The 26,881-nt window shown below is 43.9% G+C and overlaps 1 protein-coding gene and 1 pseudogene across 2 annotated transcripts in view; both read right to left on the bottom strand.

Moving 5' to 3' along the window:
- The window catches only part of DPP6 (dipeptidyl peptidase like 6), a 383,341-nt gene that overhangs the window by 236,677 nt on the left and 119,783 nt on the right, over positions 1-26,881 (bottom strand). The window contains exon 5 of one of the 2 annotated variants that reach the window (XM_066627027.1): positions 1,719-1,759. The exons of the other annotated variant lie outside the window; for it this stretch is intronic. Within the exon in view, the coding sequence (XP_066483124.1) occupies positions 1,719-1,759 (41 nt within the window). The remainder of the gene's footprint in view (positions 1-1,718; positions 1,760-26,881) is intronic. 2 annotated transcript variants of the gene reach the window in all.
- LOC136654816 (5S ribosomal RNA) lies at positions 2,745-2,861 on the bottom strand (annotated as a pseudogene).

The raw sequence follows: 26,881 nt of genomic DNA, 5'->3' as shown, positions 1-26,881 counted from the left end.
ATGTGTTTGCCTTTTACATGGGTAGAAGCAAAATACCCTGGAATTTGCAAGAAAATACCATATATATTGGAACATCTTCATGGTTTCTAAATCTACATAGATTGCAAATATACTGTATAGGAGAAGATTATAATAGTGAAGATGCTTCTTCCTCCTTCTCCTAACCATTCATCTTTGAGTATTCAGAGACATGTTAAATCACTTGCCAATATTTTACACATACAGCATGACTGTTTTTTAAAATCAGTTGTAATGACCAAGCTCCTCTGACATCTACCCTCCGCTTTCTTTTCCTCCATACGTCTGCTCCACTCTTCATTTTCCAATCCAAGGAGTGGTAGGAGAAGAATAAGTGGGCGAAAGCAGGTGGACCGAAGTGGGCACACCCTGCCATCCAGTTTCCTGAGGCAACTGATTCAGTTGGCTACATGGTGGGCCAGTCCTGCCAGAGTGGCAGTGGTACAGAGGGAACGACCAAAGGATTTACTAGCAGTTTGGGAACAAGTTAATTCCTAATGTCCTAATGGAATTAGGCAGGCAAAGTATTTTAAACCAGGGAAAATACAGCCAATCAAGAATGAAAAAAACAGATAAGCTTGCAGCAAACCAGCAATGTTGAAGAATCAGCATGGCAGACATGACAGGTCACAGGTAATAGACAGGAACATTCAAGCTTGTGTCCCTCTCGCGTATGAAATATTTACAATTCCAGTTTTTCTGAGCTGAAAGAGGAAGAGCAACTAACTCTCTTGCATGTAACCCAGCCAGCTGCTCGTCACAGCTGCTAGCTAGTGGTGTTGTACAGTGCCCTGTGCTCATATATTTCTCGCTTCTGAATTATTATATGGCAAATAGCCCTGAACTGATACATTACAGCCACACATGAGAGCATTCTCAATGGGTCAAGCTGCTGGCTCATCTAACCCAGGAGGGGCCAGTACTGGGTGCTACATATAAGGCATAAAGCATGGCAAGGTACTAAAGGGTGACTCCAAACCCTGCAGACAGATTCCAGATTTCAGTACTCTAGTGTTAAGAGAAATTTTTGGCAAGATGTTATGGGTAAGTTTACGGGTGTTCCTTGAGAAAAGCAATACTTGTTCAATGATTGAGCTGAACTTCAGAGTGAGTTTTCAGTGATAAGGAACACAACAAAGAGACTGCCTCTGAACATGTGCAGATTGCATTCTGCCACCTGTGAGCAAACTCCGTGAGTCTTACCTCTACACATCTGAATAATATCAAAGGCAGAACTGAATAGCCACACCTCTCTTTTTACAAATCATGCCCAGTTAGCCAGGTGAAAATGTATCTGTTTCATGGCCCAATTCTATCCAACATTTCAACACTGGTGCAACCAAAATGCAACCCTGAATAAGGGAACAAATGTTCCCTTGAGGAGGCCTCTGTGACAGTCTGCGCACCACAGGATGCAGTGCACACCCCACTGGCACAACTGCACCAGCACTAGAAAATTGGATAGGACTGGGCCCTCAGAGAGGACAGCACCAAAGGGTTTCTCAACATTTTGTGACTTACAAGCAGAGGGGCAATGGGGGAAGAGTCCATGTTTTGTGAAACTGATCCTGGTTCTCCTTTTCCACTGCCACCTAAGAACATAAGAACATCCCCGCTGGATCAGGCCATAGGCCCATCTAGTCCAGCTTCCTGAATCTCACAGTGGCCCACCAAATGCCCCAGGGAGCACACCTGATAACAAGAGACCTGCATCCTGGTGCCCTCCCTTGCATCTGGAATTCTGATACATAGCCCATTTCTAAAACCAGGAGGTTGCACATACACATCATGGCTTGTAACCCATAATGGATTTTTCCTCCAGAAACTTGTCCAATCCCCTTTTAAAGGCATCTAGGCCAGGTGCCATCACCACATCCTGTGGCAAGGAGTTCCACAGACCAACCACACACTGAGTAAAGTAATATTTTCTTTCGTCTGTCCTAACTCTCCCAACACTCAGTTTTAGTGGATGTCCCCTGGTTCTGGTGTTATGTGAGAGTGTAAAGAGCATCTCTCTAATCACTCTGTCCATCCCCTGCATAATTTTGTATATCTCAATCATGTCCCCCCTCAGGCATCTCTTTTCTAGGCTGAAGAGGCCCAAACGCCATAGACTTTCCTCATAAGGGAGATGCCCCAGCGCAGTAATCATCTTAGTCGCTCTCTTTTGCACCTTTTCCATTTCCACTATGTCCTTTTTGAAATGTGGCAACCAAAACTGGACGCAATACTCCAGGTGTGGCCTTACCATCAATTTGTAGTGTTGATTTACCACATATTTTGTGGTGTTGGCAGTAATAGTGATCCAATAGTGAATAGCACGGGAGGTGTCATGTATTTCCGGGCAGGCAGCAAAGCATGAGGGAAAGCATTGCCTTGCTCTGATTGGCTTCGTGATGATATTGATAATACAGCATTGCAATCCAGTTGGTCAAAGTGAGGGTAAGGGTTCCCACCCTCATTCTGCAGCCTGCTCAGGGAAATGGTGCACCAGTTGGCTGCTGGGAGTCCAGGAACATGCTCACTACCACAGATAAACTCATGGCATCCTTTGTCCCCTCTCCTTCTGCTTTTCCAAAAATACCAAAATTGCTCTGCACTTGACAGCATGTGAAGAAAGGCTGGACAGTTTGGAAGAGTTATTTGGCTTAGCCCCAATGTAAGCTCTGCCCTGTCTTCTGCAAATGGTTGGTTGGCAACCTTCAGTCTCGAAAGACTATGGTATAAGCCTACAGCACCCGGTATTCCCAAGCGGTCTCCCATCCAAGTACTAACCAGGCCTGACCCTGCTTAGCTTCCGAGATCAGATGAGATCAGGCACGTGCAGGGTGACGGCTGCTACAAGGGCCATTAGAAATGCAGACATCTGGCTTGCAAATGTTTCTCTAGTGGGATGTTCTAATCCCCGCCCTAAAGCACCACAAACTTGAGATTTGTGTAAGTATGCCCATCTTGCAGCCCCATGTGGGCAGATCATGTGCTACATGTGCTGTACAAATGAATGAGTGTGTGCTGCTTGTTGTGGTGACATTTCTGGAAGAAACCATTAAAAAATGCAATCTAGAACCTTGCTCCCCCACCCCCAGCTTCAGCTCTTCATACAGGGGAAATCACAACATTAATTCTTGCATAATCACACAGGGAGAGATTGCTTACCATTATATTCTATTTTTTCAAACCTTCAAATAAAGTGTAATCATGTGCCATTAGAATATCAGCTGCTAAGTGCATTCTGGTGCAACTGTTTCAATCCTGAACATTTTAAATTGTGACACTCACAAGGCAGACTTAGGGTAAATGGTGTTTTTTTTTTCTTATTTTTGTATTAGCATCACTTGCTAATAGAAATGAAAAGCAGCAACAACCTCTAAATATAGAAGGCATGGACTTCAAAAAATTCTACTAAGTACCTGGATTTTTTTTTTCCTTTATCAGGTCCCAAATGCTTTAGGAATTTTCTAGAGATAGGAATAATAACCAGCTCATCTTATCCCCATGAGTTATTCAGGTCAGATACAGCAATTTGTGGTCCCTGTAGGAAGTTGTACTAGATTCTTGCTGTCATGAGCTTGCTCACTTGATCAACCTCTAACAAGCCCTTTTATCCAGGAAACCAAAAATCTCCTCTGCGATTTACCACGTAGTTAATTTCCTACCACCAGACCCAAAAGCAGCTATTTTCACCCCATGTGCCAAAACACATAGGTGTGCTGTGAAAGGTCTGCAGGTATGCTGTGGGAGTTAAGAGCACAGCAATTGAAAACTGCTGGGGGGAAAAAAAAACTCTTCTGGGTTCTGCAGCTCTAGGGGAACTGTCTATAGTAACAAATTGTCTGTCCCTTTTTCTTTACTGGTGGAAGAAGGGAGATAGACAATTTGTTACTATGGACAGTTGCCCTAGAAACAGAACCACAGAATGTGGAAGAGCCTGGAAGTCAGAAGTGGCATCACAAGAGGCAAAGACCAGAGAGGTCAGTGTGCCATGAGAAGAAAAATCACTGAAAATCACTGGCTCAGGAAAGTGTATTTATTCCCAAGGCACAGGTTTACAGCATGCACCTCATGGCCTCAGTGCATATAAGGTCTTTCCAGCTACATGCAGAACCCACATCTCCTCAGATCAGAAACATTACTTGAGTAGATAGGCACATGAGGTTATAGACCGAGCTTGTAGAACTGTACCCACATCGAGGAAAAAAAGGGCATTTCAGAGCAGTAATCACCACCATCCATTGAAGGACATATTTTGTTACCTGCAGACATCTACAAGCTGGGCTAATGAATTTGTCAGCTCTTTTTCTCAATATTTACTTCTTGCAAACACCTTTATTTGGTACTTGATTTATACCTCATAAAACAAGCACCACCAGCATGTTGACGACCTACCTATTTATCTGCCTTTAATAGGAACTGCAGTAAATAAATACATAATATTTGCCAGACATAAGATAATTAAACAAATACTGTATTTTTTTAATGACAATTGATGCTTCTGAGAGGTGGCTGATTGTTTAAGCAACAATGGAGAAATGAGAAACGTCCGACCTTCCCTTTAGTGCAAGTCAAAGGGTTCACCAATCGATAAACATCTGACTAATGGACAAGCCTTATGGGCCAAGTACTTCCTGAGGATATTTCAATCAATTTCTCCTTGGATTTTCCTGACATGTAAATTCACAGCTGGTTTCTTTCTCCCTCCTTGCATTCACTTTGGTTGCTAAACTACACAAGAGGTCCAACAAAATGTATGGAATACATACATAAAAGATAATAAAAGGAATGCCACAGTATAGGCCAGCACAAGTCATTTAAAACCTCACATTACACCTTAAGAGGAAAAGAGCACAGAAAAGAACCGGATTTAATTTTCCTGAATCTTGTACTGATTAAGCTTTGTAAAGATTAATCTCTAAGCCTTTACTTTCAGAAGATCATCATTCTAAGAAATGACAGCATGTTGAACTTTTTCATTAACAGTACTAGAACGAAAAAAGGAAACCCCCCCCCCACTGATTTCTAATACCTTAATGGTTTCACTGAAGGGGACTGTAATGTGAATACAAGGTGATGTATAAAGGACCTGGTTGGTTGGCAACCTTCAGTCTCGAAAGACTATGGTATAAGCCTACAGCACCCAGTATTCCCAGGTGGTCTCCCATCCAAGTACCAACCAGGCCTGACCCTGCTTAGCTTCCAAGACCTGATGAACAAATAAAATTCTGACCAGTACAGACACAGCTAACTGTCACTTCAAAGAAGATGCAAGCATCAGGGAGCTCCAAATTCTTCATATGTGGAAAGCCATAGGAGAATGTAGTTTCCAAGGTCTGTTGGCAATCAGTACCCCTTGAGAAAATGACACTTACCTACGCACCCACCAATAGGACATGAGACAAGGTTTGCATTAAATCTGTGCCACTTTCACTGAAATCAACATGTGTAAACCCTGCAGTGGAATCAGACTCCAAATTCTTCTGCCTTGCCCCCACTTTGGTGCATGGAAAAGGTAGCAAGCTCCTGCCTACTCCCGCTTCAATCATTTGTCCTGTGACTCAAAGCTGCAGATCTGCTGTTACTGATCAATGCTTCTCTATGCCAGCCTCCAAAGGGGGGGCAAGGAAATTGAGCCTGCAGTCCTATGCACACTTTCCTGGGACTTCCTTCTTGGGACAGACTCTTGAGATTGGTGCTTGTTCCCCCTCTGACTCTTGCTTACCAAGAGTCAGAGGAGGAACCAAATTCCTCTTCCTACTCTTTGCCAACCAGGTGTGAAATCACACTCTTTGAACAGTCTGGGGTGGGCAAAGAAAAACAACACCAAAAAAAAAAACAACACCTCACTATAGGTTAATCAGGTCAGGAGTAAAACACACCAATCTGATTCCTAGTAACCAGATAGTAACTAGCTAGCCTCTGACTATTAGGAGAGTGGGAGGTGTTGTAAACAGGCTCCGTCAAACTGAACCTGAGAAGGTGAACAGGCAACCCAGCCAGGCTGACACTGTCACCTTTTCCCCAACCACCCATTAGGGTGCTGGGTTTTTATGTGTTGCCTCATGCAAGAAGGGATGAGGAAAAGACACCCTAGCTTTTACTGGAGATAAGAACATAAGAAGAGCCTTGCTGGATCAGGTCAAAGGCCCATCTAGTCAAGCTTCCTGTATCTCACAGTGGCCCACCAAATGCCTCAGGGAGCACACAAGACAACAAGAGACCTGCATCCCATTGCTACTCAACTGTATCTGACATTCTGAGGTAGCCTACTTCTAAAACCAGGTGGTTTCACATCACGGTTTGTAAGCTGTGATGGACTTTTCTTCTAGAAATCTGCCCAATTCCCTTTTAAAGGCATCCAGGCCAGACACCATCATCACTGTGGCAAGGGGTTTCACAGACTAATTACATGCTGGGTAAAGAAATATTTTGCTTTTTCTGTTCTGACTCTCCTGACACTCTTTTTCTGTGATGCCCTAGTTCTGGTGTTGTGTGAGAGGAAGGAGAACATCCCTCCATCCACTCTATCCATCCCCTGCATAATTTTGTATGTCTCAATCATGTCAGGCAACTTTTTTCTAGAATGAAGAGCCCCAAATGTTAATGATGAATGGGTAGAATTCTCAAGGGCCACTAGGGCATACTCAGCACACTATTTCAATATACTGACTATAGAAGGGACGAAGAAACATGCCTTCCTCTTTCCATGGTCGGAGTCCCTCTACTGTTACTGCATGTAAGTGGGGTTTAAAGGAGGGAGGGTTAGGGACGAGATGGTGGGATGGAAGGTGCCTTTTAAATTCAGATTGAAAAAAAAGTCATTTCTGTTTATTTTTAATTAACAGCTTGTTTTGTGAGTCAAGGTTATTATTTTCACCATACATCTTTTAAAATGTTTTGCTAAATGCACAGCCAATTTGAAATTCTGTCCCATCCACCTTCCCCTCCCCCAATGCTTCCTGAATGTCAACATCATCTCTGGAAGGACAGTCATCTCCCTGCTCCATAACTGCATTAAAACAGAGCAAAATGGGGGATGTGGGTTTGGCAAAGGACACTGGAACTCACAAGCAGAGACTCACCCTGGGAGAGGGTAGCTTTGAACTCAAGCCAATATTCCACCGAAACCTTGAGATCAAAGCTGCCAGGAGGAGAGATGTCAGCTTAGCAATTGTCCTGGGTGCTTCCTTCGAAATTGGTCTCTCCTGGGCCTGAGTAGAATCACATCACAAAGTCTTTGCTGTGCCACTTCAGACTGCAGGCAGAGGAGTCTTTTTTTGTTTTCCTGTTTCCAGACCTCCATAAAAATAACCTTTCATGCACACTGAAAACTAGCATGTGTGATGTGCTGTATAGGAACATTTTTGTGTGAGATCCTAAAATAGGATCTTCCAATTTCATGAGGATGCTACCACATAAATTTGGCTGATGTGTTTCCACTGCAGCTTTTCAGAACAAAGAATGAGAAAGTTAGTAATTGTAGGCTAGACACCAGGCTGGACTTCCAGAGACTTTCAGCTCACAACCCTATCACACCTTGTTTTCCTTTTGTAACCATGAAGACAAGAAGCATTATTTGTCAAAAAGAACATCATCTGAGATTCTGAAGTCTTGGTCAAACTAGGAAGGAGGGAGAGATGGGGAGCTCACCTCCACCCATTATTTGACCAGGCTAGGTAGGAGGTAGGAAGAAAAAGACTTTGCTGGACTTCAACCAAGACTTTCATACAGTTTCAAGTCAGTAAAAGGGACATGTCTTCATCAGTGGCTTAGAAGCAGGCTTGGCTGGCCCTGTTGCAGAAACAGCTCAAGCTATTGCCTGTGAAGGCAATTTTTGTAAGTGTGCAAGTGAAGCAAAGTGACTGGACAGTGGAAATCCAGCATGCAAAGTGGTCCTGAAAAGGTGTGTTATGCTGGCAGACCATCCTAAGAAGCTGTAGGGCTAAGCCACCCATTGCTGCTGATTCTGTACAAGCAGTATGTTGCAAAATTAACAAGGTGAGTAAAATATGCTCCTATGGAGATACAAAGCTACAAGCTCTCTCCTTGCTCCATCTAAAACCAAATATGACTTCATATTACGGAAAAAGAAATCAAAGAAATGCATCCTCTGTAACACTGCAAGATATGCTATGGATCACTTCTGGATTTCCCCTTGGTGTCAACTGAGCCACCCTGAGACTTGCTGCCCCCAGCATCCTTGAATGGCAAACCATCCTGGAGCAAGGCAATGGCCACCCACACAGACAGCTTATACCCAATACCCTGAGGGGTGGAGCAGAGCTGATATCACAGCAGGTAGTCTGGACCTTGTGAGACCCAATCTATGCTTGCATTACATGTGCAGGGACTCTACCCAGGGACCTCCAAGGGAGTGCGGAGGCTGAGGCCAGAGAAGGAAAGAGGGCGTTTAACCTGGGGATTGCCAACCTCACCCCTTTTTCTATTTGACTGTTTTAGCTACAAATAAACACAAAGAAAGCACCAACTGCATCTGGGTTAATGTATCAATAAGTACCCAAGATCCCTGGAGGTTGACCTCCCCCCAGGGGTGGAGGAGGTGGGTAGGACAAGCACTTACCACTCAATGAAGGAAAGGAATCATGAAGGCTACAGTAGGAAGCCAACAGAAAACATTCAACAGACTGTTCACAGGTTGTGGGTTCTCACCTTACACTGTCATGTGTACACTGATCTTACAGTGTACAAGTGTCCGCTGTCAAGTAGTAGACATGCTTAGAATTGCATTGTGATTTTATGAATCTCTGAAATGTGGTTTGGGAAAGATCTACCCCAAAGCCCTGTCTTAAAGGAGGATACCTTCAGTGTTTCCCTGAGACTTTATACAACATGATCTAGAATGGTACACTGGACTATTAGATTAAAAACTGGTACATTCTTAGACTACTTGTATGACTATAAGCCTATGGACTTCAGTGGGGTGACTTCATTCTAAGAGACCATTTTGATCGAACAAGGGATTTGTCAGAGCAATTAACATTCTATGCAAAAGAATAAATGGACACACATTTGACATCAGAAATGGCAACATCCAGAAACTAGTCAAATCAGTATCAAGGTATAGAGCCAGGATGGTGCAGCAGTTGTTTGGGAGTCAGACTTAGACATGGAAGATCCAGGTTCAAACCCCTGCTCAGCCATGAAGCTTCCTGGATGACCTTGAGTCGGTCAATCTCAGCCTCACCTACCTCAAAGGGCTGCTGTGAGGACAAAAGGAGTAAGGAAGGAACCATGTACACCACCCTGAGTGAAGAACGGGCAGGATAAAAATGTGAAAAAATAAAAAATAAATGTCAACATCCCTATGAGAACATATCAATCTACCACAATTATTCTGCTGCAGTTTTCAAAGTGAAAGTCCTCCAGCAGAAAAGCATCAAAGGGAGATTAGAGTGAGAAAAAGCTGAATTAACATTTATAATGAAACTTGGCACTGTCATGGGGGGATTTCTGAATCATGACTTGGGCTTCTTATCACATTACAGAGTTAATTGACTGAGGGTTGATATGATGTTGTCACTAACCATGAATTGTTATGTCCTTATCTTTCATAATTTTTAAAACTTGCTACAGATTAGCTTAGTTTATGTATCGCTAATTCTTTGCTCCATTTTAATTTTTTTCTTCAATATAGCCATGTGTTTGTACACCCCAATTCTCACCCCCACCTGTTTGCTGAGATTTAACTTCATGAATAGAATGAGGAGGACAGTAGCCCATGAAAGCTTATGCTGAAATAAAATTATTGCCTTTAAGGTGCCACAAGACTTTTCATTATTCTACCTAAGTTAACCATAAGAAGCCTGCAGATTGGCAGATATTAAAAAATGCTTAAACTATTAAACACGTTTAACAAGCGTTCTGAGTCAGATGGAGCTGAAGGTTCATCTCTTCACATTTAAGTGAACAATCTCATAAGAAAAGCCCTGCTGGATCAGGCCAAAAGCCCATCTAGTCCAGCTTCCTGTATCTCACAGAGGCCCACCAAATGCCCCAGGGAGCACACCAGATAACAAGAGACCTCATCCTGGTGCCCTCCCTTGCATCTGGCATTTTGACATAGCCCATTTCTAAAATCAGGAGGTTGCACATACCCATCACAGCCTGCGAACTGTAATGGACTTTTCTTCTAGAAATCTGTCCAATCCCCTTTTAAAGGTATCTAGCTGTTTGGTTGTCATCTCCACATCCTGTGGCCAGGAGTTTCACAGATTAATTGCATCTCATTTTTAAACTACAAAGATCAATGAAGGGAATTTATGAGAAGTATTTGAAAGAGTCCAAAAACAAATATGAACACACACATATATGCATGCACACCAGAAGACACCACACCTCTCGGTGCCATTTTATTTTAGTTGCACTTTAGTCTTGTAGACAGTCCAATTATCCTTCAATTAATTGGAATACTTTAGACTCAAGGCAATGTCATCACAAGGAATACAAAGAGTAAAGGAGCCCAATGTTCGATGACAGTAACAGCTGCGTATAAAGATGACACAAACTCAGTGTAGCTGAAATGGCACTCCTGCCTCCCATTATACAATAGGTAAAATCTTCTGTTTTTCCCAATCAGTTTCAAAAGAAGCTAAGAATGTCATTATCCAATTATCAGCCTAAACTTACGACTTCAACATCCAACTGGAGAACTCAACATTCCTTTCACATCCCAAATCAAACCAAGCAGAAAGACCATCTTCTGCAGTACAACTGAAATTCATTCTCTCTTTTTAAATCAAGCTGCTTATTTGGAAAAACAAAATAATTATGTGGGGAGATGGGAGGGATAAACAAAATAATTATGTGGGGAGATGGGAGGGCTCCCAAACCATTAATGCTGTATTCACATGTATGCATACTTGCAGTGGCATAGCTTAGAGGGGGTGCAAAGCCCTACGTTTTGCAGGGAGCTACACCGCAACGTGCAAGGGGCCCCTCCCCTTCCCCTATGGAGCCATTCCAGAAGGTCGGAGCAAAACGGAGGCATTCACTATGAGGCGCCCTGCAAAACTTAGAGCTTTGCACCCCCTCTAGCTATGCTGTATTCACATGTATGTATGCTTGGTAGCTCTCTTTTTCAATTGAGATGAAGCTGAGGCAGTACAAGCCAAAAGCAGTGCTGTGTGGAACACCGGGACACGACTGCTCCTCAGTCACTTCTGAGTTTTCTCTTCAGAATCCCAACACCAGCTCTCTCCTACAGTTGAACTCCATTCGTGTCTCAGTAGTAGATCCCAGATTTTAATAGGACCAACTCTCCAGTAGCTTTACTGAGGAATGAGAAGCTGGTGTTTCACATTTCACATTTATAGAACTTCCATCATAAAAATGTTTTGTAGATGGTGTTTGGTGTGGTCTTTAAAGAGAGGGCTCCTTTACCTAAGACCATGACATGCAAAAAGAGGCTTCCTTCACCTATTTATTTAAAAAAAAAAAACTTTCATAAGCTTTGGGGAAGAAAGAGGCCTACTCACTTTTGCACAGTCTGGAAAAAGATATAGCATTACATCTGACTGGACAACGGCTATTGCTTGCTAGCGTTAAGACTGCCATGGGTACTGAATCCCTCAGCAAGTGGGACAAGAAGGAGGCTAAATTTTAAGACATAAGACAACATGTAAAATTCATTAATGATGCAATTTTTGTAGTAACTTTGGGTGGCAGCTAATTAGCAAAGCCCACAGCAGCAAGACAGAAGGCCCATTAACCAGCAGGGGGTCCCACCCAAGGAACCCAAGATCTGCAATTTAAGCCCAGTGTCTGATACCTGCACTAATGTCAGTTTTAAGTTCACCTCTCAGGCATGCCTTATGCAAATATGCATGTCCCAAAACTAATCTTTTAAACAGAGCAGGGAAAACAAAGAAAGTTTGTGTGAAAGGCAGAGTCTGTTTACTCTAAGAATCAAAAAGTGGAAGGTGGGCAGCTGACAGAAGGTTTTATTTTCTTCAAAAAAAACATTTCCCTGAAAAAGCAGATCCTTGTGTTTTTTTTTATTGTGCTGTGCCTAACAAGAGGCCGACCATCTGCCTTTCCAATCTACCTTTAAACACAAGCACACACATGGGGGGGGGGGGAGAGAATAAAAGATTGCAACTCTCAGCATGCTGATAGGAAGAAAACTATTTTAAGAATTAATTTGTGTCAGGGGAGATCTGTTTTAATTAGTTCCCTGCGCTACGCCAGCCAATGACTAAAGCTGCAAAGTTACAGTTGCATTAAGTGACAATGAAAATGTAGGAATGCGGAATCTGGAGCAAATGGATTCATCTTTATTTCCCGGTGGAGAAACTCTACATCCAGAGATGGACAGGGCAAAGCTTGTTGGGGTAGGGGGAGAAGTGTTCTCTTGCAGTTCTCTTGCTGAGCACATCTGAAATCTTTGCCTGCTTCAGATGCATCTCAGTTTCTTACCCAGTCTTTCCTATGTGTCAGCCTCTCCTTATCTGTGACTGTTGCTTTTCCTGTAAGGAAAGTTGTTTCAACAGACCATGAAGTCCAACTGAAAAAATACTCATTTTATGAACTAGTCTAGAAAAGCAATCCATTCATCTGTAGGTAAAGTATAAGACTATGACTGTTAGGGTCAACTGGTAGTGTTCCATTCCTCCCCCCCCCCGCCTTGTTCCTGTAGAGATACAGCAACCCTGACACAGAAATAAAGCAGCTGAAGCTCTTCCTGGCATGGAGCAACACTGTGGAAAAAGCGTCACCTGCTGAATTCCTGTGTGTCAAGGTAACTATAGCTCTACAGGAACAAGGCCAGGAAAAGAAGGTGGCAACCTACATGCAGAAAAATGTAAAGAGACTGGAGGTGGTGCTCCAGGTGGATTTAAATATGCAGTAATTTATCCACAAGAAACTCTCAAAATTTTGGCCCATCCATGCACACAGCTTGTTCTTGTACAGAGGCTATAACAATAGGCTATTTTTTTTACAGGCACAAGGCAAACAGATCAAATCTGGTTTTGCCATTTCAGGTGCAACTGAAGAAAAGTAGTTAAGATGGCTAACCCTGCTAAGCAAGTTGAAAATGTAAAACGGACTTCATTCTAAGGGAAGGAAATTCTCGCCACCCCTCCCTTCCATCCATCCTCAGTCCAACCTGGCTGTGAAGAGCAAAGACACAGAACACCCAGTCAGCTCCTAAATGCTCACAATCCATATATGACACAGGACTAGAGGCATCACACGAAGCCCAAGAAACAGCAAATGTATTTACAACCAGCTACAGCGCTGCCTTGGTGACTGGTCTGGAAATGTTAGTTGCACACAATCAGAGACAAAAAGCAAGCAAGCAGGCAAGCCAGGCACAGAACACAACCAATCACTGTTTGTTCTCCACAAAAGAAAGTCAACAGCATTACCTGTTCCTGTTGTTGAGCTTGTTTCCCTGAAGCACTTTGCTCCTTAGCTGTAGTCATGTTCACCTACTTGTGCCCACTGCAGTGGCAAACAGGATTTCACAAGTCTGCGAGTCTGTGTTTGACGGTGTGTTTCTACGTGCATGCAAAAGAAAGCGTGTCTCTGTGTGTGTGTGTGTTTGACTCTGCAAGTGTTTCGAGTCACCAAAGCTACAGGAATACAGATGAGTAATTAGCCCATCACTCAATCAGCAGCTGAGAGAGCCGCTCTCCTTGCACTTCCCCCTTCCCAACGAAAATTTAATACCTCCAAAACATACACCACCCTTAATCTCCAATCTCTGCCTGCCTCACTCTTTTTTCTCCCTTTCTGCCTCTAAAATTTAAACGGGAAGGAAAGAGGAGAAGGAAGGATGCTGAGAGGGCTTCTTCAATTAGCAACAGCCTCCGCAACCCTCACAGAAACAATAACTGCTTGGCAACCAGGAACTGGCAGCTCAGAGCTAGGAGACCGTGCTGTGGTACTCCTCGCTCCCCACCTCCACAGCCAGGCAAGGGCTAGAGCTGCGCATGCTCCTGGCAGTCTTGTAGCAGAATGTGCAGCAGCCAATTTAACTCCAGGGCTTTGCAATAAGGAATCAATAGGGACAAATGCTGAGCGGGCACCTCGCATAAACTCCCCTCTGTTATGCTCACTCACCCCGACCTGGTCACAGGAAACAAGCAGCCTTTGTTGTGGCTCCTTGCAAAGAACTGGCATGGAGGCTTCTCTGGGAGGCAAAAGCTGCTTGCAGGCACCCCCTAAATTGCACCATGCCCCCATTTCCTGATGGGGAGTGAGAACAGTGCAACAGTTGAAATGTCACACAAGGAGCAGGAAGAGCTGGGTTCAAAGCTCAGCTCAGCAATGAATCTCATAGGGGCAGACACCATCTCTCAACCTAACCTACTGCACAAGGTTGTTGTGAGGATAAACAGGTAGATCACCCTCAGATCTTTGGAGGCAAGATGGAATCAGAATGCAACACATAAATGCCATACATTGTGGGGAAGATTTGGCATAATGTGGCTACACAGCAGTGCACTGGAACACATGTTATGTTTCCAGTGGGAAGCCTCCCTGGAGTGAGAGGTCCCCATTCCATAAGTAACTCGCTGTGTGATATTTTCCCATCGTACTGAGAGTTTCCATGGCTCCCACAACGGCTGCTCAAATGCAGAAGTGGGATATGAAAGCTCAAGAACTGGGATGAGAAAGAAGTCAAGTGGAGAGCACTTGCGAGCTTTATAACTGGGAGGGGATCAGTCCATGGCAAGTCACTTCCAGTGGCTTCCTTGTGCAATCATAACTTGCACTATGAATAACTGAGTGACATGCCACGCACTGCAGCGGCTTTTAAGTAGAGCTTAAAGAACGATCTATAGCTGAAAAGCCCTCCTGTAGAAATTATCATGACCCAGTCCTATCTGGGGCTGTTGCCAGGGGAATGCATGTTCCACGCTGGCGGCAGCAGCAGTCGTAAAAGACACTCTGGCTGCAGGCAGCATGTGAACTCACACACTGTTGGCATGTTGGCAAGCAGGCCAGAGCCTTCCCCTACGTGCTGGACTCGATTGCCAGCCATCCGCCAAGGCAGGGAGGATGGCGGGGAAGCAGGACAGGACAGGACAGGACGAGGGGGCATGGAACAGGGTGGCCACAGGATGGGGGAATGGCAGATCAGGTCGGCAAAGGGGGTGGGTTTGGTGGCAGCCAAATCCCAGCCCCCTTCCTGGACCCAATCCTGGGGTTCAGGTTCATGCAGACCTGCACCAGCAAATTTACTAGTGTTGGTCAGAACAGACCCCTCCAAACTGTGGGGGCTTACCACCTTACCCAGAAGAGACCTCTGCAACTGCCGTCCCCCATAGGAAGCCATGTTGGTATTGCTTCATTGGCAGCAGGGATGGGGGGAGTAGTACTGTTAAAGATTTGAAATATGGCTGCAGAAAAGTCTCCAGTCATATGTGTAAGATCAATTCATCTTACTCTATATTAAAAAATGCCACTGCCTTGTGGCTACATCCAGTTATGGAAAAGGCTTCAGGAGTCAACCTCGAGGCAAAATCCGGAGCCGGAGTCCCTGAGGCAGTTCATGGCTGAACACAGTCACGTTCTGGCAACTCCTGCAACGCCGCTGGAACCAACCAACTGTATTGGCTTCTGCCTTTCCATTGGACCATTTCAGCGACGTGGAGAGGGGGGATTTGCTGCATGGGTAACAGCCTGTCCTCCATACCTACTTTACCCAGGCTGGAGAGGACACTCTGTTCCAGAACCACCATTCAGAGCTTGACACCATAGTCTTCCGAGACTGAAGGATGCCAACAATATTAAAAAATTTATTGTGTTGTCATATTCTCACAATTTTAAATGCAGTGAATAATCTTCATCCAGCCTTAAGCATGGAAAATATTCACTACTCTGCCACCCTGACTGCAACTACAAAATGGGAAATTAAGGGAATTCTATCAGATTGTAATTAAAGCCAAGGTTCAACACCAGGGTCCTCTTGCAGTAGCCTTGCACAAATGAAGAGGTGAATTAATATATTTCCGTTGCACTGTTGTGTTAACAAATTGTGTACAGTGCTCCATACAAACTGGGTACAAACTGCAAGAGAGGCGATTGTGATTAGACATCAGGAAAAAAATTCCTGAAGGTGAGAGCAGTTTGGCTGGGGAACAGATTGCCGAGAGAGGCGGTAGACTGTCCCTCACTAGAGATATTCAAGCAGAAGTTCGACAAGCACCTGTTGGATATGCTCTAAGAGGATTTCCTGCCTAAGGCAGGGGATTGGACTAGATGACCCCTTCCAACTCTATGATTCTATGAAGTTACATATGACGTTCAGTTGTGCAATTCTGTCCACCAAACATTTTTTAAAGTGAAAAGCTGTTTCTGCCTGTTTCTAGTTTCTGCCTGTGATTATGGGCAGGAAGGGCTCCTGAACTCTTTCTGTCATTTATCTATTAAAATCACAGCCACCAGCTGCTTTTCTACAGCCAATGTAGGCATGGTTCCTGTCCACATCTGAGGGTCACCCTCCTTCCTCCCCTTTAAAGAAACCGGCCCTCAGAACAGCCGGAAGTGAAAACGTTAATCTCTCTTCCCCAGAGCAGTTCTTCTTCCTCTAAATTGCAATCCTTTCGGTTGTTTTTCACAAAACAAAACAGAGTCAATGTAAAGAATCTTACCCTTGAATATTATGTGTAGTCAAAGCCTAAACAGAGTAGCCACAATTACTAGAGCAGCCCCACATTCCCTAACTCGGATCGCAAAGGGCCTGGCAACTATAAATGATATACCTAGATACTCAATAATTTGCAGTTTTTGAGAATTCTAAAATGGCTCATGACCGTTGCAAATCTGCAGCGGCGTAGCTAGAGGAGGCGCAAAGCGCTAAGTTCTGCAGGCGCCTGAATGCACTGTGCAAGCGGTCCCTCCCCTTCGGAGTCAACTATGCGAGGCTTCCTTTCCTTCTGGGTCAAACATGGAGCCCCTGCCCTCCTAGGCTATAATTTGCAGGATGAAAAGGAATAGGACATGGGTGGCAGCACTGCTCAGTGGATGGGCAGTGCCTGCCACCAGAGAGAAGAGGTCTACAATTTCCACTGTGTCCTTCCAAGGAACAACTGTGAGATACCAGCAGGGCCAGAGGGATTGTGAAAGACTGTGTTGGGGATTGCTGTGGCATTTGAGCACAAGGAATTAATTGTAAACTTTATTATAGGGTTGTTGACAGCCATTAACAGCTTGCCAGTCACTGACAGCCCCTCCTCCCTGTGCTCTGGATTTTTGTTTTTTTAAATCGATTGACTTGGCATTGGAAAGGCAAGGAGTTTTTTTTTTTATCCAGTGATGGGTGTTTTTCCAGTTTGGAAACTCCTGGCCCTACTGATTACTTGAGTAAAGACATTTGGAATGCAGGGAATTGTTCTGTCTAATTACATACAACTTTTAAAGAGTTCAAGTCAATTCCACAAATCAATGAACATGCACCAAGACAGTACTGGCTTTTCAAAGCACCTAGTCTGGCTAATATTTATTTATTTTAAATTTATACCCCACCTTTCTCCCGATTACCCAAAAGAGCACCCGATCTGCAAAATAAAGACTGTAGCGACTCAATCTCACAGTGTTCTTGATTTCAAACTAGTAACTTAAAACTACGTTCAGGGGCAAGAAAGCTTGGCTTGGGATATGTTAACATACACCACAGTGGATGCACTAGCTTTGAAAGTCAGATATTTTTTTAATTTTGGCACCATGATAATCACTTTCTGAGTCAGTGCTTCATCTTTGCAGGAACAGTCACTCTTACTGAGTGTTCTACAGCAACCTCTACGGAAAGGCTGGTCATAACCAACTCCACAAGGCTTTTGGTTCCCCAGCCAAAACACATAATCATCAGTGCTGTGTGTCCCATCCTGCTGTCCAAAGAATGTACAGTATTCAATGGTTTAATGCTTCCCTTGTCTAACAACTCCCTATACATATAAAAACTAGTATATGACAGGAGAAAGGGTTGAAGGAACATGTTGATATGCTAGATTTTTACAAGTATGAATCTTTTATATGTATAACACACACACACACGTACTTTGTGTGTGTGTTATACATAAAAAAAGATTCATACTTCTGAAAATCTAGCATTATTCTGTCCACCAGTCACTTGATAAAATCAGCAAGGGAAAAACTCGCATAGGTGCCAAGAACACAAGAGGAGAACGGATGAAGTGGGTGGAGTGATCAGGCAGGTGGTGGATGTTGGGCATCTCTCCCCAACTTGCCACCTCCCCCAACCCATCACCTGAAATGGGGGCTTCAGTTGGTTCATGGCTGACCCACCTTCATTGCTGTATACTTCCTCAGAACAGTCAGGCCTGACTATAGTTAGCCATAGGCTGGTGATATCAAGATTGGAACACTATAGCACACTCTGGGCAGGGATGCTTATAAAGACTCTTCAGAAATTGCAACTGGTACAGAATTGCAGCCTGGTACAGAATGGTGTAGCCTGGAGCCAGCAGGTGTGATCAGATCTCACCCATTTTATTATTTGCATTTGGCTGCTTGAACAATTCTGAGCACAACTGAAAGTACTGGCAATTACTTTAAAAGCCCTTAATGGTTTTAAGCCCTTAATGGCTGGCAGAATGCACACTACATCCAATGGTAGGGAGGCAATCAGACAGTAAAATATTTACCTACCCCGGTGGTAGACTATGGGTCTCCTTGGACATACAGGTTGTGCCTGTTATCCACTGGGGTTCCATTCCAGAACCCTCAGTGGATAAAAAAAATCAGTGGATACCAAATCAATTAAAAATAGCTTTAAAGACTCACTTCCAGGTTTCTTACTCCTTCACTGTCGCCCCAAAATGTGTTGGTATAATCACTATTCCACATTTAGCCACTAGATTGGGTGAATAATGGAATCTAATGGAATGAAATTATAATTATTTAACAGCACAAAGGTAGGAAATTGGATTTTGGTGGTTTTTTCCTTGTTAAAAGTCATTTAAAGGTGGACACCAGTATCAGTGGTGAGTCAAATCAGTGGATGGCAAATCAGTGGATACCGAGGTCCCTCCTGTACACCAGCCATTCTGTTGGGGTATGTACAAGGAGAGAAAAGGGGCAAACAACCTGGGACAAAGGGATAGGCTCTGGTGTACACCGGGACTGTTGAGATCCACTCCTTTCCTCCCTTTCCCTGACCCCAAACACCCCCTGCCACCTTCCTTCCAAACACACCTCCACCATCAACTTACTGGCTCCTGGAGTCACTTTTGTGTGTGGCACCGCCTATTTGCAGCAGTAGCCCAGAAGTGCATAGATAAGATAAGGTAAGACCTTTACTGGCAGACATAACACAAACACAACAACACAACAAAGAGACAGAAGTGCATAATGGTGGCCCAGCATTTACAGTTCCATAAAGGACCTTATGCTGCTGGAATCTCTATAGTTACAGCATCACAAGACCCTAATTATTAGGATTGGGGCCAAATTTCTTTGTCAGCTATTTTAGCTTCTGTTCTTTTTCCATAGGTTTTATAACATCTGCTGCCACTTCATAATCTCGAGTTCCACCTGTGCCAAGATTGTAGCTGCTCATCTTTCTGTAATTAATACATGACCAAACAGGACAGCAGTGTTTGGATACAGCAGGACAGATTTAAAACACCACATAAAACGAATGTATTTGTAGTGCTGTAAGGAATGGCTGTTAGCCTATCCCATTTTTCCTTTGAGAATCACATTCTGAAGGGTTCACCTGTCATAGAATTTCTTATCTCCCAGTTCTAAGGCAGCTTCGTGTGGACGTTTACCACACTGAAAAAGATGAGTTGTGACATGGATGGTACGCCTTCCATCACACCTGCAAAGGCCCCCAGTATGTTTAACCCATTTATTATTATTATTATTATTATTATTATTATTTCTACCCAGCCCACAGATGTACACATTTGATCCCTGTTGCGTATATGCAGCGTTGGGCAGAGGTGGCTTAAACTCATGCACTACCAGAATTAGCTATGGGATTGTTTTTTTGCTGGTCTGCAGCCTCAGGTGCACACACTAAACAGTCATTTCTTTGGTTGCAGACTCTTGGTATATACAGTAACCTTTCCTGAAATGTGAATTATGAATATCATTCAAGTATAGAACACTGTACTATTGCAGATCCATAAAACATTAGCAGATTCTGTACCATACAGGACTGGTACCAATAGCTCTTGGGGTATAAGTGTAAAGAATACCTGGAAAGAGAATGATTAAAGTTGGATGAGAACTGACATGCAGAGATTCAAAAAAATCTCCAATGTAGATTGCTACAACTGTGGTGGAGTCAGGAGAAGTGTAGGATACAATAACTCAACAATAGCTGGGAACTCCATCTCTCTAACACATTTCCGAGTAAGTAAATTCACTTGTTCTGCTTATGTGAAAGTGATATTTGTCATAGTGAGGCATAAAGCAAGGAGAGAGGGAGCAAATTCTTTCAATACAACCTGCTAGCACACATGCTTTCTGAATAATTTTGGAACGCTTTACTTCAAAAAGTGCCATTTCCAACCACCCTCAAAGTATTTACTATTAAATTTAGGGCAAGCCTAATGGTCCTGGAGTCTACACATTCACCAGTGTTGTTGCTCCTACTTCCCTGCCTGCCAAACAACCAGCGGTGGTGTGACCCGAAATGCCATCTTGGATCTGCTCCCTTGACACAGTAAAAAAAAGAAAAAGCTGCCATGGTTTATTCAAGTGTAGGGCTTCCATGTTTTATTTAAAGGAATGGCATGAATGAAGGAGCTCCTTCATTCTACATCAAACCAGAAGACCTGTACTTTCACATTAGAAGAAACTGCACCAGGAGCAACTTAAGGTGGTGGGGGATCCACTTTCCACTCGCTTTTAGTAGGCAGAAAGTGGATCTCTACAGGCCGCCTTCACAGCAGGCTGGAGAGAGGTGGCGGCGGCAGCAGACTTTGGAAATGGACCACAGGTTTTTGCTTTGACTGTTCAGAGAACTTATGCAGGTCTGTACAGGTCCAGCCTATTTTATACACCGATTTTTTATACACGGATTTGACTCAACAGAAATGGCCCCTGCAAATGAGAAGGAATGTGCTGACCCCCTGGAGAAGGGGAAAAATGCATCCCTTTACAATCAGTTTAAAAAACTGAGCAGTCCTTTAACATTAGCCTCCTTAATGAGAGAGAGAGAGAGAGAGCAGGTGGCTAACAATCCTTCAATCTCCAGGCAACCCCTCCCTTCCCCCTGCGCACCTGAAAGAAAGGTGATCACTTTGCATTGGGGAAGGGAGGGGCTGAGTGAAGCACCTTTCTAAGCCCTTGGAGGATGACTGATTGATGGATTGTCTTCTTAATGACTCTTACCTTACACCACAAAGGTCAGCAAGGCTGTTTTTAAATCACTGGTGCAAAGAAACTTTTTTTTTAAATTGATTTGCTATAGTGTGTTTTTTGCCATCCACTTGAGTGCTTGGAATGGAATAATGAGGCTCAACCTGTACTGGCTTCTTTTCACAAATCTGGCTGTATTTTAAAACTCTGTGTGTGATAGAAAGGAAAAAGAGGGGTTGTGGATGAATTGTGGTGTTTGCTCTTGAAACTGTAATTTTGTGCTGTGTCAGCTAGGCAAAAGCCAGGTTTTTTTTTCTTTTTTCCCCCCAAGCCATAGAACTGACATTCATGGGCTGCTTTATGGCCTAAAATCTGAAACTATGGAATATGCAACATCTGGTCATTATAACTCTGGTGAAAGTCATAATGGTGCAAGCTAAAAGCCACAGGGTTGCTTTCTCTCTGAAAGATCACTCCTGGATATTTTCCTTTGAAATTGTTTTGACTTGCTCCAGATTTTAAGTCTTAAAATACCACTGCACTCGCTATCAAGATGCATTTTATTTCAGGATTATCTTCTTCACTGTTTTAATATGAAGCTAGTGGCAATTCTACCAAAGTGTAAGGATTTAAAGTTTCAGTAACTTGAGGATAATTGCTGCATCATCCAGGTGCAGATCACTACTGTTTGGCATCCTCTCTTTCCCAAAAGCATCTTCTTCATTGGTACCAAAAGAAACTAGACCATAATCCTGCTCATTGGACTATGAAGCACACCTGATGTTCAGAAGTGGGGGATTCAAACAGGCCAGGTAACCCCAAATGAGCAATTGCTCAGAGAAATCAGGGTTTATGCCCACAGGCTGTGTCACCCAGGAGCTACAACCCCTGTGGATAATGCTGAGGCAACAGAGGCTCAGTATGGGTTGTGTCCATTCCTTTGGCTGCTTTGGAGGTGCTGGGACTGGCTGGATAGCTTGAGTAACCTGTAGCAATTTTATTTACATTAGGATTCATTTGTTTTCAGCTTGCTAATCTCCTTACTCTCCCTTGGGGGCTGGGGATAAGAATAGGCCCTCAGTTTGGCTGTACTTGTCGTAAGAGGCGACTAAACAGCCACCGGGTAGATGGGACTCATCAGCCTGGGAAGGCAGCTCATCTGAGAGAAGGAAAATTCTGATCCCAAACCTCCACTGCCTTGTGGCTACATCCAGTTAAGGAAAAGGCTTCAGGAGTCAACCTCGAGGCAAAATCAGGAGCCAGAGTCCCTAAGGCAGTTCATGGCTGAACACAGTCACGTTCTGGCAACTCCTGCGACGCCGCTGGAACCAACCGTATTGGCTTCTGCCTTTCCATTGGACCATTTCAGTGACGTGGAGAGGGGGAATTTGCTGCATGGGTAACAGCCTATCCTCCATACCTACTTTACCCAGGCTTCGCGTACTGGAGAGGACACTGTTCCAGAGCCACCATTCAGAGCGCGATACCATAGTCTTCCGAGACTAAAGGATGCCAACATGTCAATCTCCTTACCATTAAAACCTTTGGCTCTACTTTTTTTTTTCCTTACAAAGGAATTCATGTTTTACCCTTGACCTCCGCTAATTACCTACCATGTGGTTCCAAAGCCTTGCAACTCTTTTAATAAGACTTGTTAGTTTTTAGTGTTTTATCTGCCTGGTATTTGCTTACCAGGAGGAAGCAGGCTGCTACGTCTCTTAGATAACATAGGCTTCACTACAGTTTGGTATCCAGGGGCACAGATTTTTAAGGATTCGTCATTACTCTTGGACAGGGGTGCCCAAACCCCAGCCCTGGGGCCACTTGTGGCCCTTGAGGACTCCCAATCTGGCCCATGGGGAGCCCACAGTCTCCAATGAGCCTCTGGAGGCTTGCTGGAGCCTGTGCTGGCCTGACACAACTGTTCTCAGCGTGGCGGCCAACTGTTCAACCTCTCACGTGAGCTGTGGGATGAGGGCTCCCTCCTCTGCCTGCTGTTTCACATCTGTGATGCAGCAGCAGCAGTAAGGGAAAAGCTGGCCTTGCTTTGCCTTGAGCTATTACAAGACCCGCATTCATTCATATAAGTTCCATCTCTAATATACTTATTTATGTAAATTTATTCAAATTTGAAATGTAAATTAATTATTTTTTTTACCGGCCCTTGACAGTGTCAGAGAGATTAAGTGGCCCTCCTGCCAAAAAGTTTGGACACCCCTGGTCTAGGAGAAAAACTTTTCCAAGGCAGACTGCTGTCTGGGCTCCCAAGCTTTGGACAGAGGCAGAAAGAATCTGAGCCCCTCCAGATATGACCAAAGCTGTGCTACAATCACTTCCAGAGGGCATTCTGGAATCCTCTCTGGAACAGAGAGCAGTGGTTCTCACACATTTAGCACCAGGACCCACTTTTTAGAACGAGAATATGTCAGGGTCCACCAGAAGTGATGTCATGACCAGAAGTGATATCATTAAGCAGGAAATTTTTTAACCATCCTAGGCTGAAATCCTACCCAGGAGTAAGTTCCATTTACTATTATTGTTAAAAGAACATACATAGTAGCCTGTTAAAAGTAAAGGTCTGTAATGTTTCCCCAAATGCAGTCACATACCATGGTAGCATCAAGTCTAATATATTAAAAATAAAATATTGAAATGAATGGGGACCCATGTAAAATTGGCTCCCGACCTACCTAGCGGGTCTGGACCCACAGTTTGAGAAACACTGCTCCAGATGCTTCCCCGGTCTCAGAATGCCTTATAAGGGCAAAAAAGTCACTTCCAATTTCCCAAAGGAAACCAGAAGTCGCTTTTTTGCACTCTGGGCTATTCTGAAGTCTGTAGAGGCCGTAGGTGGATGAGTGTGGCCTCTGTTGGCTTCAGAAAGCCCTCCGGAGGTGAGAGGGTTTAATGATGTCAAAATTATGGATTTCATTATACGTGGTTTTGGGGATCCATGGGGCAGGTCCTAGAACAATCTTTTCAACGCATTCCTCTACATGCTTGTATGAGCACATAAAAATATCTGGGGCTGAATGCCTTCAAAAAAGGGCATGGAGGTCGCCCAAGTTTGAGGCAGTTAGCTACATCCTGCAAGGAATGGAACCAGGCTCAAACAGCCAGTTGGTCCACAGCAAGAAAAAAACTGTTCCTAAGCAACTGGACAGGGATGTTTTGCTAGTTGGAAGAGACTTGGCTTTTGTATTGTTTCAGGCCGTTGGCTTGCTTCTAATACTAGTTATGCCTGGGCAGGTAGGCTAGAGACTTTTTTTTTAAATGGGACATCTTCTGTAGACTTATTTGAAAAACTGAATGAAGCCACAGATCACTTTTTGAAACAAAGGACTTATCTTTAAGTAGCATTGTGATTTGGGCCTTAGAACTCCATGAAATATATTCTACTGTAACAGCAAGACTCCTCTATTTGCAGTTTATGTCACGGAGTTACTGCTATTCAGTTCTGCAAATGGTTTCTGCATCACTGTGGAGGCAGGAGAGAGCTGAACAATTCCATGATTGTTTACTGCTGTTTCCTTTTAGCTTTCCATTTGTTCCACAGCAACTTCTTGTTTTGGTTCACTTACAAAGGAAACAAAAAAAAGAATTGGTTTCTGCCTTTGAGAACATACAGTACCAGCCCTGCACTTTTCTAGGACTACAATAACCTTATTGCATTATTTCAGTTTCTAAATTTACAGCCCGATCCTATCCAACCTCCCCCATGCCAATGCAGTGGCACCAGCATGGGCTCCGCTGCAGCCTGTGGAGGCCGTTGGAACACTAGCAGGCTCCTTGAGGGATGGGGACAATTGCCCCCTTGCTCCAGGGTAAGCCCCAGTCATTTCAACAGCTCTACTCAGACCTATGCCTGCTAAGTTGCTGGCACAAGCCTGAGAGGATCTGTCTTGGCAGATCTGGCCCAGGAAGGGGGGTAGGATACAGCATCGGCTGCTCTCACCAATCCTGCCCCCCACCTAGGCCCAATCCCTTCACCCCATTCCCTCCCTGCCTTGTTACACCCCCTCCTATCTGCCCCTGCACAGCATGGAGCTTCCCTTCCTCGGCCTTCCCACCTACGCTACTAACTTCGATGCTGTCGCAACATGCTCTACGGCACATTTGCAATAGCCTGCACCTGCAGAGCACATGCTTGGCCGATGCTAACAAAGGATAGCATGGTGCCATTATTTTATCTGCTGGGCCACAGGACCCACCACCAATCAAATGATTCACAGATGAGCATGCCCAGATTTTAGGCATGGTTGTGTGCACACAGTCTGCTGCTAAGTACAAGAATGCGTGGAGCGTGGGGCCACTAATCCAATATGGACTGAAATATCAGGATTTCTATAGTCTACTGTTGCAAAAGGAACCTAACAGGGTTAGAGGGGTGTGTTCTAAAATCACAAATAGGAACACATCATTTAAAACGATAACACAAATAGAGAAGCAATCGCGCCCACAAATCCAATGTAAATTCCTCCAAATCCTCTGATGGATGCATCCATTCATCTGCCATGCTCCTTGGAAGAGACACAATTTCCCTTAGGGTGTTCCTTGAAACTTGGTACCTTTTTCCACATTCCGGGTGTTCCATTCCTCAAAGGAGGGATGGGGCAGTCCCATAGTTTGAGAATGACTCTCTTCTTAAGAAAAGCAGTGCATAGCAGCTGTGCATAGCAACAAGAGAAAGACTGTGTTAAGCTTAGTGAACACACATCTTGAAGGGCAGCAAGTATTTATAGCTATTACCTAGCTACTGCCTCCTACTCAGCTTGCCAGCCTATAAATCTTACTCATGCGGGTGGAGTAGACATCTAATAAACATTTATCTAGGCTCACAAAGTAATACCCATCCTTTAACATGTATGGCTATTTCTAAGGGTCGCCTTTTCTACTGAGTGTGTTTTGCTCTAAAGGAAAAAAAACGCAGCACAATTTAACGAAGTGTGTTAATGAATTCTATCTTGCACTAACCTTGCCTCTTCACATGCATCCATTATTCTGCCTGCTTTTGCAATGCTCTTATCCAGTATAATGTGACTGAAAGAAATCACGCCTGTCTGGTTCAGAGATTGAATCTGGTAACCCTTTGGCTTAAGCCTTTCATGCTTTTCTCTACAATGCACAAAGCAGCTTCTCCATCTCTGTCTCTTTAAGACTCTCTTTGGAATCCAAATATTTTAAAAGCCTTTTCTAGAACATGATTGATTCAGTTCTTTGCTCCCTGCAGCAACATCTTCACCTCCTGCTTGCTAATCATTTATAGGGCCCATTCTTAGTTTCTGCACTCTGTGACCACAGTCATGACCCACACTGGGTAGGGACCACGCAGACTGTTCTGTAAAGCACCTTGGCAAGAAGGTGGCATTTAATAAATGATGCATCCATACAAATTCCTGTTAATATTTCATTATGCCCACTAAAGCAGATCTAAATACAGACACAACATTTGGCTTAATTAGCTGGGCTCCTCCAAGTTCAATGAATTCAGCAAGTAGGAATAATTCTACCAGTCTGAAGAAGGCGGCTTTGCAAATACATAATGGAATACACAGGCTAATACTTA

The sequence above is a fragment of the Tiliqua scincoides genome, chromosome 5 (genome assembly GCF_035046505.1).
Source record: "Tiliqua scincoides isolate rTilSci1 chromosome 5, rTilSci1.hap2, whole genome shotgun sequence".
Classification (NCBI taxonomy): Eukaryota; Metazoa; Chordata; class Lepidosauria; order Squamata; family Scincidae; genus Tiliqua; species Tiliqua scincoides.
This window is presented reverse-complemented; position numbering and strand designations above follow the sequence as displayed.